This window comes from Eublepharis macularius, chromosome 2 (genome assembly GCF_028583425.1).
Source record: "Eublepharis macularius isolate TG4126 chromosome 2, MPM_Emac_v1.0, whole genome shotgun sequence".
Lineage (NCBI taxonomy): Eukaryota > Metazoa > Chordata > Lepidosauria > Squamata > Eublepharidae > Eublepharis > Eublepharis macularius.
Genome location: NC_072791.1, coordinates 78556401 through 78574823, shown reverse-complemented (window position 1 = coordinate 78574823; position 18423 = coordinate 78556401). Strand labels below are relative to the sequence as shown.

At 43.0% G+C, this 18423-nt stretch overlaps 1 protein-coding gene across 1 annotated transcript in view; it reads left to right on the top strand.

Annotated features, from left to right (window-relative positions):
* CSTPP1 (centriolar satellite-associated tubulin polyglutamylase complex regulator 1) overlaps positions 1-18063 on the top strand; it is a 200153-nt gene extending 182090 nt beyond the window's left edge. Inside the window, exons 5-9 of the mRNA XM_054971904.1 lie at positions 6602-6687; positions 8688-8883; positions 10771-10880; positions 16029-16092; positions 16671-18063. Of these exons, the coding sequence (XP_054827879.1) occupies positions 6602-6687; positions 8688-8883; positions 10771-10880; positions 16029-16092; positions 16671-16851 (637 nt within the window). The 3' untranslated portion in view covers positions 16852-18063. The remainder of the gene's footprint in view (positions 1-6601; positions 6688-8687; positions 8884-10770; positions 10881-16028; positions 16093-16670) is intronic.
* Positions 18064-18423: the final 360 nt, after the last annotated feature.

The window sequence follows — 18423 nt, the reverse complement described above, 5'->3', positions numbered from 1 at the left end:
TGAACTCACTATTTAACTTAGCTAAGTCACTGATGATTTCACCTCTGTTGTGCAGAAGTGAGATAATAGCATCCTTCATAAACCTGATACAAAGATATATTAGCGAATAAGATTACTGGTCCTCTGGTTTCACAGAACAGGCTATAAATCTAAACAAATACACAAGATCAGTTTGAAGCCAGACGTGATGATGATGATGATTGTGTCAAGCAATTTAATCTACAAAGCCATTGTAAACCAGAGGCCTTGCTAAGGGGGCAGCCTTCACATAACTCCTCTGTTGTAAGCGTGTGCCTTGGAGACAGACAAACTGGGGGCTTTGGGACAGCAGGTGTGAGAGAAAAATGAAATCTATGTCTGAGGCACCCAGGCTCAGGTGGGGATGATCTCATTCACTTCTGAGCACTTCCTTCTGTTAAGTTTCTCTCACCTACTAAGCTAGTCAAATGAGGTTACCTGATACTGCTTTAAATCTGAAGCTGTCTTTCTGTGTCCTTCCTCATCTACGCCTTCAAATACCCTTATCTGCATTCCTGTCCCCCATCTCTGCTCTTCTGTCGGATGCCCCATGTCATACTGCTGTACGGCCTATTAGCTCACCATCTGGGAAATGAGTCTAGGGAGGGTCACTTTTACATCCAAAAGTGTCTCTGTGTATGGTTTCCTTAAGTTGGCCATGCCTGTCATGTAACCTTCCAAGAGGTTCTGACAGCTGTGCAGTTGCTTTAGGTTTGGGTTATAATTTATGATTACCGCAGTGGCAGCATGAACCTTGGAGACTGTGAAATCATAGATTGGCATCCTTCATAAAATGCCAGGCCTTTTGGTATCCCTGAAACTACATGGCTGGGATGTTTCCACAGCACAGCCAGTTTTTACAGGGGCTGTTGTTATGTACCAATAACAAACTCTAGGAAGAGATTGTGTTCCATTAGGGCACAGACAAGAGGCAACAGCAGTGCAGAGGGAGCCCAAATAATGCTGGGTGATGCTCTTTAAATATGAGTTTGCTTCATTGACAAGTAAGATGGGCAGTGTGAAATTTAAAAATACAAAGGGGCCAACGCTAGGGAGATATTGAACCCTTCAGCCCATTACCCTTGCAGTCCCTTGCCGGGCAGTTTTCTTTTAGCCACATCTCAATATTAGAAATGAGCTTGGCTGAGAAGAAGGTTGAAAGGAAGCGGAGAGAATTACAACCCCACGTGCCCTTCTGGCATTGTAAATTGTAACTTCTACCCTCTTTGAATATGAATGGGCAGACCTATGTGTAAATATGTGGATGCCCCACTGTCATGAGCCTCATTCCCTTGTGAAAACACTGTAGAAATGTTTTTGTACTGCACTTTCAGAGAGAATTGGGCTAGTTGCCACAAGTGTTGGCACGTTCTCTGTAAGGCATTGGCCGCAGGCAGTTGGGAAGCTTTGATCCTTGACTGTATTGTGTGTCTTACATGGGCTTTGATTTGTGGAGTGGGAATTTTTTTTTTTGCTCTCGGCAAAATATTAGGGCCTGTAGTAGAACTACATGCACTCTACATCCTGCATCTAATTTTGAAACAAAGGCTTGTGGCTGCTTGTTATATTTAGGCTCTGTTAATATTAAATACTCTGTGAAGTATGTTACAAAGCTCCCACCCCATAACACAGGTGATATTTAAAAATAAGAGAAAATATGGACAAAATGTCACATATAACCCCAACTGACTGGCAGAAGAGAGTTTTGCTAGAAGAGCAGGGGAGCATCCTGCCTTCAGCTGCTAGAAAAGGTGCTTTGCTTTGTCTATCAGCTGAGCATTGAGACCTTCTAGCTCCTCTAAACCATTATAGAAGCCGGCTCATCCCAAAGCATCTGAAGCATTTGGGATGCTCATCCCAAAGCATCTGGCAGAGACAGTCACTTAGCATCAGGCAGTTTCCTAAATTCTCTTACTGGCTCAGCAGCTTTAGCAATACCTCCTAACATCTCCCCTAACTACTAAAAGGAGCTGAGCATATTTTAGCCATTTTAACAAGATACATGACATCTTGCTGATTATTAATGCTGCCTTTGCCCATAAAGCCACAAAACATATGCTAGGGAGGTTTCAGTTTCTTATCACTGAAGCACCAATTGCGAGATTGTTGTGCCATGGCTCATATTTGCCTATTGGGCTTCTGGACTGATTGAGTTAGGCAGAAAGGCAAAAGCAGCGAGGACAGGAATTCATTTCGATATGGACCACATGAATGGATTGATTGACAGCAGAACAGGCCACATTGCCACATTTCAACCCCACTATGTGATATATTTCCAGCCTGTAGTATTTTTTTTCTACTTGAGTTTCCTTGGTTTTCATTGTTAATTGTTTTTATTAAATGAGTGCCCAGAATTTTACTAGCATCTTGGTGATATGTAACAAGGGCCACGTAACTATGTATTTGCGGTGCAATATGAAAAGCAGAAGGGAAAGGAAGAGCCTCCCACATTGAATACCTGCTTTCTGAATGCTTGGCGCATGTCCATTTTCCAGCTCTAAGACTTAGCCCTAAATCAGGGCTGTGTTCCTTGGTTGCAGACCCTCTCTTATTCAGATTGGCCTCTCATCCAGCCATTCAGGAGAAGCACGGCGTACTTTCCCAGTAGCTCCAGCAGTGCAATTAGTAGGTTGCTGCCCAATTGAGCAACTAAGCTGGCTTTACTCATTCTCTGCTTCTCTGGAGCACAGGAGCTTTGGCTGACTAAAGTCAGCAATACACAACTGGAATGCACCTTCCTCCAGCTAGGTAATTCCCAAAGAGAGAGAAATCTTCTTGCATAGCTTGTCTTCATTTAATTTAGATTGTCTCAGAATAGCTTCAAGCTACTTTCACTCCCTCACTGTTCTTTTAGAATTTGGGAAGGGGAATCACAGGATGTTCCACCAAAGGTCAGGACACTTACATGGCAGCTTAAGAGCTCCCCAGAAAAATGAACAGGATTGTATAGAGATGTTGCCCTCCACTAAAGTCCCTTTGCACCCTTGTTTATTGGTCTTCCCATTCTCCAAAGAGCAGGACTGTACTGGTAGCAGCTTTCATACCTCCTGTTTGATGCCTTCTAGAGGCTGTCAGGGGCACAAAAGGGGAGGGAGCTTCCAGCCAGCAATGTGGCCTGTAATATTTCCAGGGCCTGAAGAGGGATGCCATGGGCTGTGTTCTATTGCCTGGGAGATAAAGATACTCTGCCTGCCAGCTTCAAAGCCATCTCCTTGATGTGGCCACTGACAACCTCCATAATGTACTTATTAGTGGGAATTAAGAACTGGAGCTGCTGCTAGACAGCAGCAGCAGGAAGAGGTTTTTGGGACATAATAAATAAAAGCAGAAGCACTTTGACATCTTCAAAGGGTTTTGTTTTAAATAGTGGTTTTTCTCCTGGGGACCCTCTTAGCCTTAGTCTTTTTTCTTTGCAATAATTAATTCAAGCTGTTCTGCATGCTTGAATTCGCCTCAGTGAAATGAGCTGGTCAGAGTGGTAGAAAAGGAGGCGTCTCTTGTCCTGTATCTCTTCTACTTCTGCTCCACCTAGAGCCTCTTCTGTGAGGCCAACAAATATTGTGATGACTATGAGGGAGTCATTGCTCCCCAGGCCCAAAATGAAGTCCAGCTGGGGAAGCACAGAAGTTGCTGTACACTCCCTGCATAGCCTACCCAACACACTGATAAATATTGGGAATAAATATTTGCCATAGTTACATTGATAGCGTTTGCTGCTTATTTTATCTACTTGTCAAAGCAGACCAAATGCGTTTGCACCCCATATCCATGTTTGTAGCTTATGAATGATGGGTGAACGGAACATATATGCAGGCTGTAATGGAGCTGTAGTTGCCTTAACAGGATTTCTTTGTATCCAGGCACAGACCTGAGAGGAATATTTTATGTAGATAAAAAAGAGGACAGAGGTTAGTAACCCATGTGATAAACATTGCCATAGTCCTTCCATATATTTCTGTGTTGAATCTGGAACACAAAACCAGGAGGGTGGGGGGGAGTTCCCCCCCTCGCGTCAGTATGCTCCGAATCTTCATGGAGCATACCGAAGCAATTCCCGAAGCCCAAATTCAAAGTGGCTTGCTGCTTTGGATTTTGGGGTATTCTGAATTGGTTTCCCGCTTCGGGTAAACCCGAAGTGGGAATACCAAATCTACCCACCCGTGCACAGCCCTACTTTGGCCCAAAACCAAGGTATGTGTTTATTCATGCCTTGGAATGTATTCATAAGTTACAAGGGTTCTAATGTTTACAAAGCAGGAAGGCAGGGCAGGCACTTCTTGTCTGAAAGGGGACCTTCCCAGCACTGTTGTCACTGTAAAAAAAATGTCAGAGTTGAGTGGGGGTTAGAAGATGAAGCAGGAGTATGCTCTCAAAATCAGTAGAGAGAAATGTTAGGCAGCCATGTCAGTCTTGAAGCAGAATCCAAACTCCAGAATGCGATTCACGTAACAGCTTTTGTCATAACCAACCAAAATGATGCCAAACAGTGTAAAAGCTTTTGAGTTCACTAGAAAGCTTCATCAGGGTGGATGCTAAAAAAATAAAAATGAAGAATAAAGTAGAGGGGGGCAGAACTCTTTGGTTATGATCATAAGAGCCAATCCTGTCAGCACTGTGTGCAAAATGTTGAGTGGGCATGCACATTTAAAACAGTGGTGGTCATCTCAGGTTGCACCCCAGGCTTTCTGCGAACAAGAAGAGGTTTCCTCCCATTGGAAACATAAAAGTCAGCAGTCATGAAAACTGATAAGGAACAATGATGCTGGTGATAATATTGACCTAGGACAGAGTGTGTGCATGGAAGTTCTTGGGATTCTTGTTACAAATGCATGGTATTGTGGTCATTCAGTGGAACTCTTGCATTCAATTCTGGGTGACTCCTGCATATCTAGAATGCTTGCAAAACCTCCCTCTCCCATGCCTCAGTGTAGTGTCTGGAACAGAAAAAAAGGCTTGCCTCTTTTCTCTGTAAGAGCCTTTTTGCTGAGCCTTTGGTCTTTACTTGTGCAATGTACATAGACTATAGGTATTTGTTTAAAGGTGAAATCTTACCTTTTCGACAGATTCTTTGTAATGTTTTATGTTACTGCCACATCTTCCTTTTCCCCATCTGTCATCTCCCAAGCAAAACAGTTTTCCAAATCTGAAGAACTGTCCTTGTGTTAAACAGAAGCTGATTCAAAGGTTTTCTGGTTCTTACACCTCTTTTTGTTCTAGCAGGTCCTGGCTTTCCACTAGCTGTGCAAAACTGAGGGCTTTTTAAAATAGTTAATAGATTGTGCTGTGAGGAAATGGCTCAGAGAGATGCTTTGGAAAAGGGATAGGGACTGTAGACTACTACTGTATGTTTTCTGTTGCTGTAAGTATGCTCTTACTGTGTCATATAATATATCATGTAAACTTGCTTATGTTTTGTTTCAGCATTGTTTTTAGTTCTGTATTAAGGCTTATGCTTGTTTTCAAATTTCTGCTATCCCTACCCTATTGCATTGTTTATTGTATGTCCTAGCTGTTGATCATATTGACTTACACTATCCACCTTGAGTCTCAGTGAGAAAGGGGGACTATAAGTAATATAAATAGAAAATAGAATATGGAATTAAAGGTAAAAATATGTTATTAGAAATCAAATCAGAAAAAGTGCACAGCTTGCTAGATATTCTGTCATTTCTATATGGATGATATGCTGAGGAAATGGTAAACTTCTTTAAATATAAAGCCCATCTTGAGAGGTAACGAGAACAAAAGGATTCTTTCCTGAATCCTTTGAAGGACAGCCCAGGATTAACTTTCATCTTGCTCTTTAGCTTAATAAATATCAAAGCAACATAAATTGGCACAGTTCAGCCCTTGACCTGGTTGCCAGCATTAGCTGTGTTTATGGAGGGTCAAAACAACAAAGAGGAGGAATTTGTTGCTGTTATAGCCTGGCTCTTAGTTTTTATCTTTTATGCAATTCTTCAGTATGTAGAATAATTGTCTTTTTTGCCAAACTAATAGAATAGAGATCATTCTATTAGTCATTTGTCCTCTTAGTATTCCAACGCCCCTCTAAAATGATGGGCATCCTTTCTTTTATGCCCTAGTATATCCTGAACCAGAAAAGAACGCAGATTGCTTTTCCTCACCCATCTGTATAGCCAAAATGTTTTCTAAATTTGGGTTTCAACCAACAGTTTCTTCATTTCTGAGCTGATGTCATTTAATCACTAGATCATTTGGGAAAAACTATTGTTATGTGTGAACTGTGCTGGGGGAAATTAGACTTGGTGTTTTCCTGTTCGGCACTCATCCTTGTGGAATTTCAAAGGGCAGGGTAGAGGTGCACTTTCCTATCTCTGCCTTTTGGTGCAACCTCCTAAGAAGCAGGAAATTTTAGTGCAGCACTCCCTAGAACCACTCCATCTCTTGGGGACAATCCTTTTTTTCCTTTGATTTTCACAGAGTTCTTAGGATGCTGCCATGAAATCAGATAGGGCCCTTTGTAACTGTGAGCATCCACCTTCAACGTACGTTACCCTCACTATTTAGTTACCTTCTATTGGTTTTTATTGAGCTCTCTATCTCTTCTTCTTGGTTTCAGGATTGTGTTAATGGATGATGCTGTGGACTGCTTGATGTCTTTTTCAGACTTCCTGTTTGCTTTCCAGATCCAGTTTTATTACTCTGGTGAGCCCACTTCACATTACATTCTGCTATCTGCTACCACTCGACGGCAACAGAAGCAGATTGGATGCTACCTAAGCCAGAAAGCCTTGATAGACAATATGGATCCACCTGATAGTCTAGGAACAAATTCTGATATACCCCTGAGTCAGAGGAACATTTTAAACGTGAAAACTGCACATGTTCCTGCATGAATGAATACAGCACATCTATTTCACAACATGCACGTTCGGACAGTAGCAACTTCACAGCACATCAAAGAAACAAGTGTATGATCAAGCCACTTGGTTTTCAATCTTTTTCTTCCCAGTAGGGGTTTCAATTTAGGAAATCCATACTATTGGAAGCAATCCAGATGCTTTGTTTTTGGCAAGGAGGGAATTATTTCTGGGAAGTGGGAAAGAATTTTTTCTGTAGGTCTCAGGGAAAGTAAAGAGCTCGGTGAGGATTCCAGTATTTGGATAAGTAAGAAAGCCTGGAAGAGGGGCTTTATCACTGATAATAGTGACATTATATCCCCTCTGGGAGACAAAACTATCAGCCAAGTAGCTTGTTCTGGTTCATCTGCAAAACAGGTCTTTCTTTTTTTTTCCCCAACAGCATTAACAGATAATAATCCCCTTTGCAGGTCCCATCTTCCTTCACTATCATGCTGCCTATGTGATTGCTTCAGAGTGCTGTTCCAGAGGGCAAGCAAACCGAGAATTAGGGACATTTGGAATATGGAGTATGCGTTGAAATCTTCACTGAACCATGGAGCCTCAGAATATTTTATTGAACCCTAAAAGACCACCAACCCCATGCATACATATAGACCCTCAGCTTTTCCTGGATGTGTAGAGTTCTGCAGGCACATATTACAGTATATCACATCAATTCTCATCCACACCCAGCATCTTTCTCAGGCCAGCCCACAAGCCCACATGCATACAAACCATTCAGAGTGCCTGCATCTGTAAATGGCTGACCAGATCCATAAACAAACTGGTTTAAATTTAGGCTCTGAGAGTAAACAGCAGAGAAGGTCTAGCCTTGGGGGAGAGTCCTTTTGGCCAACTTCTCCCTTCATTTTCCTTTTGGGCCTCATGTTATGTTTACTTTGGAGTTGTACTGAGCCATGCTGGGCTATAAACTGGAGCCTGCCTAACCCACCTCCCTTTGGCTTCTTCAACAGTTCCAAACAGTCTGCCTGTAACTTGGGTGGTGTTTATTTCTGTGAAGGGGGAGGTTTTCATAGTAAAGAACCTATTCTGATTGGGTGGTCTTTACTTTCACTCTACTGTGCAGAATCATAATTGGAAGGGACCAAGAACCACCTAATTTAATCCCTTGTCCAAAGACCAAGGCCCTGTTCCCTTGCCCACTGGATTAGGGGCCTCAACAGATAGGTCATGACTCATGAGCTGCCAGTAACTTGTTGGCTGCTTCAGAGCAGCTTCGTTCATCTCCTAGAAGACCCAGGAAAAGACTGTGAAAAGATCATATCTAGACTTTTTAAAAAAGAAAAAAGAAAAAACGTTTCATTTCATGGATTTTATTCTGTGCTGCTTAGCTGATAGCTTCATTTCTGGGGCTCTTCCTAGTCCATGTTCTGCTTCTTAGACATAATAAAGTTTGGTAACATCCTAGGGACAGAGATTACCTTGGGATATTTTTTGTTACTCAGAAGTCGCTCTCTCTAAAAGAAAAGGTTGGTAACCCCCACAGTAGATACTCAGGGGCCAACCTTTGTTATTCTGCTGTAGCTTTTCTTTTCCCTCTTGAAAAAGTTAATTATTAGATGATGGAAACACTGAGGAATTGGTGGGGGGCACCTCTTCTCAAAGCATTACAAATAAAATGCTGTGAGCAGTACATATGCTGTGAACAGTCAGGGGATTGCTGTGCTCTTGCCATCCACCCTCCTGAAGCTGTTACACACATGACATCAGTTCCCAGTGCTGCCTTCACTCTAATAGGCCAATTTTGAATGACAATTTCTAACCAGTCCACCATTTTTACAGAGTTCCTTGAAAGTGTAGCTGCTATCTATCAAGATCTCTTGACTGGCAAAAGTCCGAACACTGTCATTGTGCCTACATCATCTTCTGGGCAGCATCGTCAACGCCAGGCCCTAAGTGACTGCAGCCCACTCGATGGGGTAGAGGCACCTGTGTTTTATCAGTGTCTGGAATCTCTGTGTGACAGGTCCAAATACAGGTAAGGCCTCGGACTGGTGGACTCACTCAGATTAATGTATGGTTCATCTTTTGTTGCCTTGGAAGGATGGTGGGGAGGGGCTACCCAAATGATTGGTCACATGAGTAACTCAGGTGGGGAAATATAAAATAGGTATTTATTTATGTCATTTATATTCCACCTTTCTCACTGAGACTCAAGGCGGATTACATAGTGTGAGATTAGCACTATCAGTATCAAGGACATTTCCATAAACAATGCCATAGAGTAAATAGCTTCATTAGTCCTTATAAAAATCCAAGAACAATAGCCACGTACTACCTTTTATTAAAATCAACCAAAGGAACATAACACAGCGTGCAAGCTTTCCAGTTCTCTAAAACTCTTCATCAGGCTGGATGCTGACACAGAAGCCTTAAGATTGTGGCCTGAGAGATCCCTCCCTTTTTTTCTTTTAAACTTCCCACTTGATGAAGAGTTCTGGAGAGCTTGAAAGGTTGCATGCTCTCTTGTCTTATTTTGGTTGTGTTTAATAAAAAGTATTTAATGGCTTTTCCTTTCTGATAGAAAAATCATTTCATCCACCTAAGCATGAAGATGAGAGGCTTCCCCAGACCCCATGCTGTTCTTTTGCTTTCTGAAACTGGCACAGGTGAGTTTTGATTTGCATGCCAAAAATGGTAGCCTAGCTCCTGTATGCAGCAAGGATCTATTCTTGGGCTGTCATAAAGTCTGCCTCAGTTTTCCCCATAGCAGTAAGCACATTGTGAATTCCAGATCTTTAGGGATCTGACAGAGGCATTAAGTCCATTGAGACAAGATGCTTGAAAAGATAACTAGTTCATCATAGTTCAGCACCCCCTTAAAGCAGTCATCTCATATAAGCCAAATTACGGATGAAAAAATATAACAAAATGCTTAGAGTGGTCTAGGAATAGCCGGAGATAAAAGACTTCATGGGACATTCACTGTCCAGCCTAGGATGGCAGTATCTAGACAGCTGAGCTTTGCCACATGCAGAACAGGTTCTTTTCTCTTAATAATGCTATCAGTTAGGAATAGCCAGGTGTGCAAGCTTTTCCTCCTTAAGTGAATGACTAGTCTACCTGTTTATTATCCCAATCCATACTTGTATAGAAAATAAAATGTGGATGGAGATGGGATTCAGGGCTCAGCTCAACACTCACTTGCAGTGCCAAGACTGGGCCTAGCAGAATGTGATGCCTCTGAGCATAAGTGAAATCCATTCAACACAATCCAGCTACTCACGTCTGGGATGAAGGCATAGGTCTTCTAGGTCTTCCAGAAGGGGTTGGACTTCCAAACCACTGGATTCACTATAAGGTAGGCCATGGTCTCCAGGCTTAGAGTAATCTTGAGGCTTAGATGTGTGTGTGTTGTGCTGTCAAGTCATCTCCGACCTATGGTGACCCTATGAATGAAAGGCCTCCAAAACATCTTATCTTTAATCTCTGTGTGACAGGTCCAAATACAGGTAAGGCCTCGGACTGGTGGACTCACTCAGATTAATGTATGGTTCATCTTTTGTTGCCTTGGAAGGATGGTGGGGAGGGGCTACCCAAATGATTGGTCACATGAGTAACTCAGGTGGGGAAATATAAAATAGGTATTTTTACCTATTCTGTCAGCAGAATGGAATCCCCTCCCCTCATGCTGCAGTCCAAAGTGCCTCCCAAATGCTGCTTCTGGGAACAGGGAACCCACAGGAACAGCATATGAGCAAAAGACAGGCTAAATAGACTTTGTTCCTGATGCATAATTTAGGAGAAGTACATGTTACAAAACTGTACCTGATTCAAGAAGGACCATCCAAATGGGGCTAAAAGGAAGATGATGTGCTGACATTCATGCTGTGTTGTTTTTCCTGTATTCCTCTTGTTTCCGTAGCTGCCCTCCATCTGCAATTATCAAGGAAGTTCTCAGCAATGTGCAGAGATTGACCTTTTATGGATTCCTGATGGCTCTTACAAAGCATCATGGGATCAACAGAGCCCTTGGTAAAGAGACCCATTCTGTGATTAGACATAATTTAGGGAAACTGTGACTACTAAGAAACATGCTTTTGTCAAGGCCACAAAGGCTTACAAGCAGAGGTTATAATAGAGGCAGAAAGGTGCATTCAGAGCAAAGAACTTCAGATGACTCAGTCAAGAGCTATCGCATGCTGCAAGCAAAAGAAAAAAAAGAAAATCAAACCAAAATGCCAAAAACCAGCTTGGATCTAGTGGAGTGTTTTGGCAGATGAAAATATTGCTGCCTGTCGAGTGTAACTGGATTATTCCTGCCTCTGCCCCTGTTACAACCCCAAATGCCTCCAAGCTGCTGTTCTGGGGGCAGGAACAGCATTTCAGGGAGCATTTGGGGCTACAGTGGGAGAGAAATGATTTGCACTCTGTGGGTGGAAATCCTTCTGTCTGTAGAAACAGTGTAGTGGATTAAAGCTGTTGTCTTAATTCCTTCCAGGTGCCTAAGGACTATACCACATAGTATGGCCTGAATTCCTTTCAGAGGCTGGCAGAACTGGATTTTTCCTGCCTCCCCCTGCAGTGACAAAAAGGCAGTGCTGAAGATTGAAGGACCTCTTTTCATCTGTGCAAGTTTCTCAGCCCTTGAGATTAAATTTTTAAGGTGCACATGTGGCTTTTGGGGAAAGGGGCAAATAGGAAAAAATCCACTTCTGCCAGCTGCTTACACTGGCACTGTGTATAAGTCAGCCCTGTATTTTCAGATGTGGACCTAAGATGTTTAAAGGGTAAATGTTAAGTGTATGAACATAGCAAAGAGGAGGTCTGAAACACTGCTGTCATCTAAGTACGCTCATTAGGGAGCAGTGACTGGCTGCAGATCTCTTTTGAGAGCATGACTCCGCAAAATGAGTGAAGTGGCTAAGTCCTTTGGCTTTTCCTGCCCAATACTTCCAAATTACAGTTGTACCTCACTGGTGAGTGATGATGGAATGAATCTGGCTATATCCTTCTGTGCATGGTATTAATTGGCCATTTCCCATGATGTCTCCAAGTAACCTCCTCCCCACCCCTAGTCTTTGGAGATTTTGCACTTTTTAAAGGTTTCCTGGAAAAACAAAAACAAACCCATAAACCCAAGCCAGCATTCAGTGCACTGCTGCATATTTGCATTCAGCTGTGACACTGGGCTCATGCCCAGTGAGGAACATGCCTTGAGCTCTCTCTGCCCATTGGGTTTATCTGTACCTGAAGAGTAACCAGGACTGGGTCTGTTCAGCACAAATGCAGTTTGGTAAGCAAAACTTAATTTAGCATCCTGGCTTTCTTTTTTCCCTTCTCTTAAAAAAAAAACTTAATTGCAAAGATAGGCTTGAAAGTATATGGTGGGTCTCCACTGGCTTTTGTATCCTGTTTCTTGTCCTTCTCTATAACTACTAATCAGTTGTGGAAAATAAGTAAACAAATACCCATTTCTTAATTTCACAGGTCATAGAATCCAGTTTTCCTTGGCACTACAGTTTAATTTGTAGTTTTTAAAAGATGTAGCAATGTCATGGAAATCATTTGTTTTTCTAGAAGATTTTTGTCTCTTGTTTTAGGAAACCATCAGAAATGCTCTTACTGTTGTATGTATACAGATATGTTTGAAAGGAACACTTCCAGCTGTTTCTGACAATACTCCAAAGGGTTACGTTCCACTGAATGTAGAGTGTGGAACTCTTCTTTCAGTGACACATTATTGGAAATTGCTGTAAGTGCTGCTTTTGGATGTGGGTTTGAATGTGTAACACTGATATGGTCTTGGAACTTTGCAGTCCCTGCCTGTTCCCTCACAGGAGAGTCATCTGTCCCTCCCTGAGCCAACTGCTGCTGTTCTGGAGAAGGCTATGCCACAGTGCAGACTAGTGTTGCTTTCTCCCTTGCTGGTGCCCCAGTCCTTGCCGACCACTTGAGCTGCTCATGCTGTCCTAGTGCAGGGCTGTTTACCCAGCAGTGCAGGGATTATATATCAAAGAGACATGAATACAAGCTTGCAGTCCCCTCTGCAAACAGGCTTAAAGAGTAGTGCATTCATCGGGGAAGATGATGCCTATGTTGCAGGCAGCCAGGCTTTCTTCCTGGCTCTACACAATCCACTTCCAGCAAGGTGCAAAGAAAACAGAAGGGCTGAGAAAGCTCTGCCCACTGTCTCCTTTGTGCTGTGTATAAAGTGCATGGATTTTCCCTTCCATTAAAGAATGTCTGTCCCCTGGCCTCCTGCCAGCCTTTTGTCGAGGCCTCTTACAGGGAGGGGTAGCAGCCACAAGTCTAACAGGTGCTATCGCCTTGGCAAGGGAAACAGGATTCTTATCCTGGTGTCTTTTCATCTTCCCTGCACACAGGATGATTTGAATAAGCTTTGGTCTGCAGGGGATCACAAGCTCCCCAAAGCCCTGCAGCGAGGGCAGTTCCAGGCAAGAGCTTCAGAGAAGGAAAGAGCTTTCCCCAGGGCCTTGAAAAAGCAGGAGCAGCAGCAGCACTGCTTAGAAAAGAGCCGGGGGATTAGAACACAGCTGATGAGTTTGTCAGGCGGATTGCAACGCCCAGCCTAACCCCTGTGTCAATATTGATTCACCAGTCCTCTTAAATGTTGTTTACCAACTCTCCCAAGAGATTGGGGCACCCTAGAGATCTTTCTGTAAATGTAGGAACAAGCCTAGTCTTTGGTTGGGTTCATCTAATTGAGGCCATGGAAGGCTGGCAGCAGATAAAAGCATTTTTCAGTGCTCCAGGCTTCCACAGTATCATGCTGGGGGCATTAGAATACCTGGATTCTTTGGCAGGGGGGTGGAGGAAATGCCAGATGCTGGGCTGCTATCTGATGGTGGAGTGCCTTGGTTGTGCTTCCCAGCCCCCAGCATGAGTTCAAAACCTTTGCTCGAGCCCCTCTTTCTTAGCTACTAAGGAAGATATACAATTTCTGTTGATAGGGGGCAGCAGCTGCCAGAACAGATTTGCCCTTCCACCAGCTATTTAACTTGGGGCACCTGTATCTATCATTCAGGCATATGGCATTCATCTAATGCCACATGTATTGCGGGGATAAACATACAATAAAACCCCAAGAGCCCACTCCTTTAATGCACTGCCATGTTGGGAGAGAGCAGTATAAAGTAGTGCTGTAAGAAGAAAGAGTGCTTGGTCCCTTTCTCCCAAGCCATTTTCAACCATACAAAGATGCATTTATCAAACACATCTCTGGAACCTGATAGCAGGGAGACAGTGGCTGCAAGACAGGGAAGACAGTGAGGGGCAGGGTTAATCCACCTTTCTTTCCACTGCTTGTCTGTTCCATCATGTCTCCTGCTAACATGCTCAGCAGCAAAAGGAATTTATCAGGATTTCATTGAACACGTTTACACATAACATGCATTCAGGATCTTCAGAGGGAGGAAGTAGAAGAGGGCCTGGAGTTAGAAAGGGTCATAGGACTCAGCATCAGCAAACCCCAAGAAAATCATAGGCAGGGGGACCGGCAGTCCCGGGAGGCTGGGTGAGGCACCTGCAGGTGAGCAGCTGCAGCCCATTAGGACCTGGAGGCTCACTGAGGTCCGTGGGTGAGAAGGGGAGATTATAAGGTTTGCTAAATCACTTGTGAGAATGTGGGGAAAGAGAGGAAGGCTTTGAATGCTCTTCCAGGAGGTGGGAATGAAGAGACTTGATTACTTTCCCTAGGGCACCCAACTGCCTAATGCTTTATGGAGCTCCAAACCTAGAAAGCAGAGTGCCTACCAGTGGCAGTTTTGGGCCAGAGGTAGTAGCCATTGCCAGTTATCATCACCTTTTGTACAGAACTGAACTTCTGTCCTAGAACAAGCCTGAGCTGGCCAGTCCTACCTTATAGAGGCCAGAGTTGGAGTTTTTCACAATTAAATACAGTCGGGGAGGAGGAACCTGATTTCCTTCAAAAAAACAGACATGCAGGGCTGCTTTACATAATACCAAATTCCTATGTAAAAGTCCCTCCCGTGTAGGATTCTAGATTCCTATGTGGAGATTTTCACTAGTGACAGGTCTACATATGTGTTAATATGCTAGTGAACATGCAGTGATTTGTCCACATGCCAGTGTCACATGTGGAATTCCAACATGGAAGTAATTTCTGTGCAAGAATCTGATAGTACAAAAGCAGCTCTCAGTTGACTGCAGCTGCATGTAACCCTCTTTGCTGCAGTTGACAAACAATACACATTATCTAAGCAGGAAGACCAATTAACACAACCAGATGGAAGACACAAGAATCTTGTTCACTAAGGATCCTTTTCCTGTTGTAGGAAAAAATGCTATCAGGGTGGAGCAGCTGTTGCTCCCCGGCTTAGATGGAGTGGTGCTAACCATCTGTTTGTTGCAGCGCCTAACGCAAAACAAATTATATGGAAAGCCCCTGTTGCTGGAGGTGGATTTTCAGTCAGATTTAAACAGAGCACCATAGTGCGCATGCAATCCATTCTAGAAAGTGGATTTGCATGCAGAAGCCTGATTCTGCAATTGTAGATAGTTGCATATTTGTTTCAGCTGCTATGGTTTATACACTTCACTTCGCATAACACTTGCAAGATTGTGTCCCTAACATGCTAGTTTTGAATGTAAGCAACAAGCCCCCCTCTAGCCAAAGCTACTTGCAGACAGGCTCCCTTGCTATGACTGAATTGGCTCCTGCAGAAGTATCACACAGTGACTAAGCTTGTAAGGGCAAAAAGATCCTCAGTCAGCTTGTGTTAATTAGCATTTTCAAATTTTGTTTTGAGAGTAGGTAGTCAGTCATCACTTAGCTACAGTACTGTCAGAGTAATGTTCCATACAGAGATAGATACATTTTCAGCATGAGCTTGGCTGCTGTGAAGAGCTGCACTGTCATTTGTACATTTTCTTGTAGAGATAAACAGGAGTCCAGTAGCACTGTAAAGACTTAACAGTTTATTCCATCATAAGCTAGAACTCATTGCTAATAAAGTGAGCTCTAATGCACAAAAGCTTATGCTGGAAGAAGTCTTTAAAAATGCCACTGGACAACACTATCCCTCTGGACTTGAGATAATCAGTTTCCTCAGACACAGGAACTTCAAATTATTAATGCATATAAATGTTCTGGCATAAACATCAATCTGACTCTTCCTCTGTTGGTGTTGTCCATTACAGGTGCTCTTCCAGATAAAGCAGAGCTCCTACTTGACCCACTTATGGATCTAGAACTAGAGAAACTGTAAGTTAATCAATGACAGTGAGAAATATAAAACGTTTGAGTAGCAATACCTTCTCTTGTACTGTGCCCCCCCCAAAGAATTGTAGAGGAAGTTGACATTGCCTCTTTGTAGTTATTGTAGGTGTGACAGGTGGCAAAAGAGAGCTGCATACACTAGGACATGGGCAGTAAGAGAATGCCCGACCCCCCAAAAAAGGAGAAGGGCAACAACTTTGTGGCCAAGTAAAAAGGTTAAAATAACCGTCTCTCACCTGTGGGGCAGTTTTCTGGAACACCACTCACTGAACTGAGCGGGAGCTGGGAAAGAGCACCAATTGAAGCTCCTGGGACAGCAATAGCCAGGGTCTGCTACCTTACTGGCACAGTAGTATGAGGAGCAGCTGTCATTGGTCAGAAAAAAGTCCTTTACTGCTTTTGCTAGATAAGCCCAAAGGAATATTACAAAGGACTCTTCCTTTTCCAGAAATCAAATCAGAGGGGGACTTCCGTCACAAAATTGCTTTTACTTGCTCCTTCCCATGGTTTTGAAAGGAGTTTTCTGCTATTAAGCTAGATCATCTACACTCTCCTCTTTTCAGCACAGCCCAAGTCTCAGGGTTGTCCATTTCCAGTTCTTCCATCTCCAGTGGGGATACTGCAAACTTGGCTTCCCGCCAGTCTCCTAGAATCAGTTCCCCTTGGAGGCCTCTTCACCACCGCCGGAAAATGGACGCTGAAAGTGATGGCTCCACAGAAGAGACTGATTCTTCTGAGAACTAATGGAAGGCAGCACCAGTTCATGTCCAGGATCTTGCAACTGAAGACAGTGGGAAGCAGAAGGGAAATCAGCACTTTTTGCACTTCTGTGCCATCTTTGTACCAAATGCCTTCTTACCATGTCAACACTACAGTGCATGCATATTCATGTATCTCCCTAATAGCAAGGTCAAAACTGCTCCATTCTGGAGAGGCACAGGAGAGATTCATTTGCAAGTTTATGGGGTCCTCTAGTGGCAAGCATAACAAATAAGCAGAAGCACCCTTTCCCTAGGAGTCACCCTTTTGAAGGAATTAATGCTAAATCTTATGCTCAATGGAACATTATTTTCATCCTCAAGCAAGAGGAAAAAACCTATAGAATGTGAAACTTGCAAACTGATGACCCCTGCCCCCCCAGGCTTGTTTTTGCTTTATATTGGAAAGCACTATATGCTTCCTAGACTGATGTCTTAATCTCCTCCAAGTCTTAAATGTAAATTATAAGCTTTGTCATGGCATTAGTTAGCTGTGCAGTTAAGAAATGATAAATACTTTGTGGCCATATTGGAAAAAATCTTTTTCAACTGTTCTTATTGGCTCCGGGTTAGAAGAAAACAGTAGTACATTATTGTTACTCAGAAATGTAATGCATCCTGTGATCATGACATGTAGCAATTATAGCCTGTAACATAAGACAGGTAATAGTATCAGTGACATCTCACCTTTCACAAAGCAACTTTTAAGGGACAAAATACAAACCACTCTGTGGGTTGTAAGAGTAAGCTTCAGCTTCTCAGGCTTACACCCACCCAACTTCCTTTGCACGCAGAACGATAACCCTGGTTGAAGTTTTGGATGCTTTAAAAAACTGGGTTTCTTTCTTTCCCAGTAACCACTATTCTAAGTCAAGTTTAAACTGTCATTTACAAAGCATTTTAAGCACAGTAACATCCTGCTAAGTTCATTTAAGTCAATAGGGTTAGAAGGGTGTAAACTGTGTTTAAGCTTCCACTGTTAGAATCCCAGTTACTAGAAGCCCAAATTTGTTAAGATGCCCGCAATTCAGATGTCATAAATTAGGCAGAGCAAAGGCTTCCTAAAGCAGGAATTCTTCAGTCATGGCAACCTGCAAGGGGTGGGGGGTGGGGCTTGTTCATAACACAAATAAACTGCAATTTGTTGTGACTGTGTGACTAGAACCCAATAAAGACTCTGCTGCATTGCTTTTCAACACTGTTCTTGGCTTTTGGAAATAAATACCAAAGATACTTGAGGGGGACATGGCTCTCCAGTGGAAGATTAGCAAAAGCTGAAATTATATCCAGATGGGGGAAATCCCAATCACAAATGTGAATTAGTCAAAAGGGCTCTAGCCTCCCTACATAAAATAATTATGGACCTCAAAATACACACATAAGATAGACCAATATGTATGGATGATCCCTTCAGCTTCGAACTCTCATGAGGAAAAGTCAACATATAAGTCACAACAGGCACTAGAAGTGGTGTCTTTTTCATGGAACTTATTTACCCAGCCTCAGGTTTTTCACTTCCAACTCACAGGCCTTGGTATAGAAGAGGCAGTACCTCCTA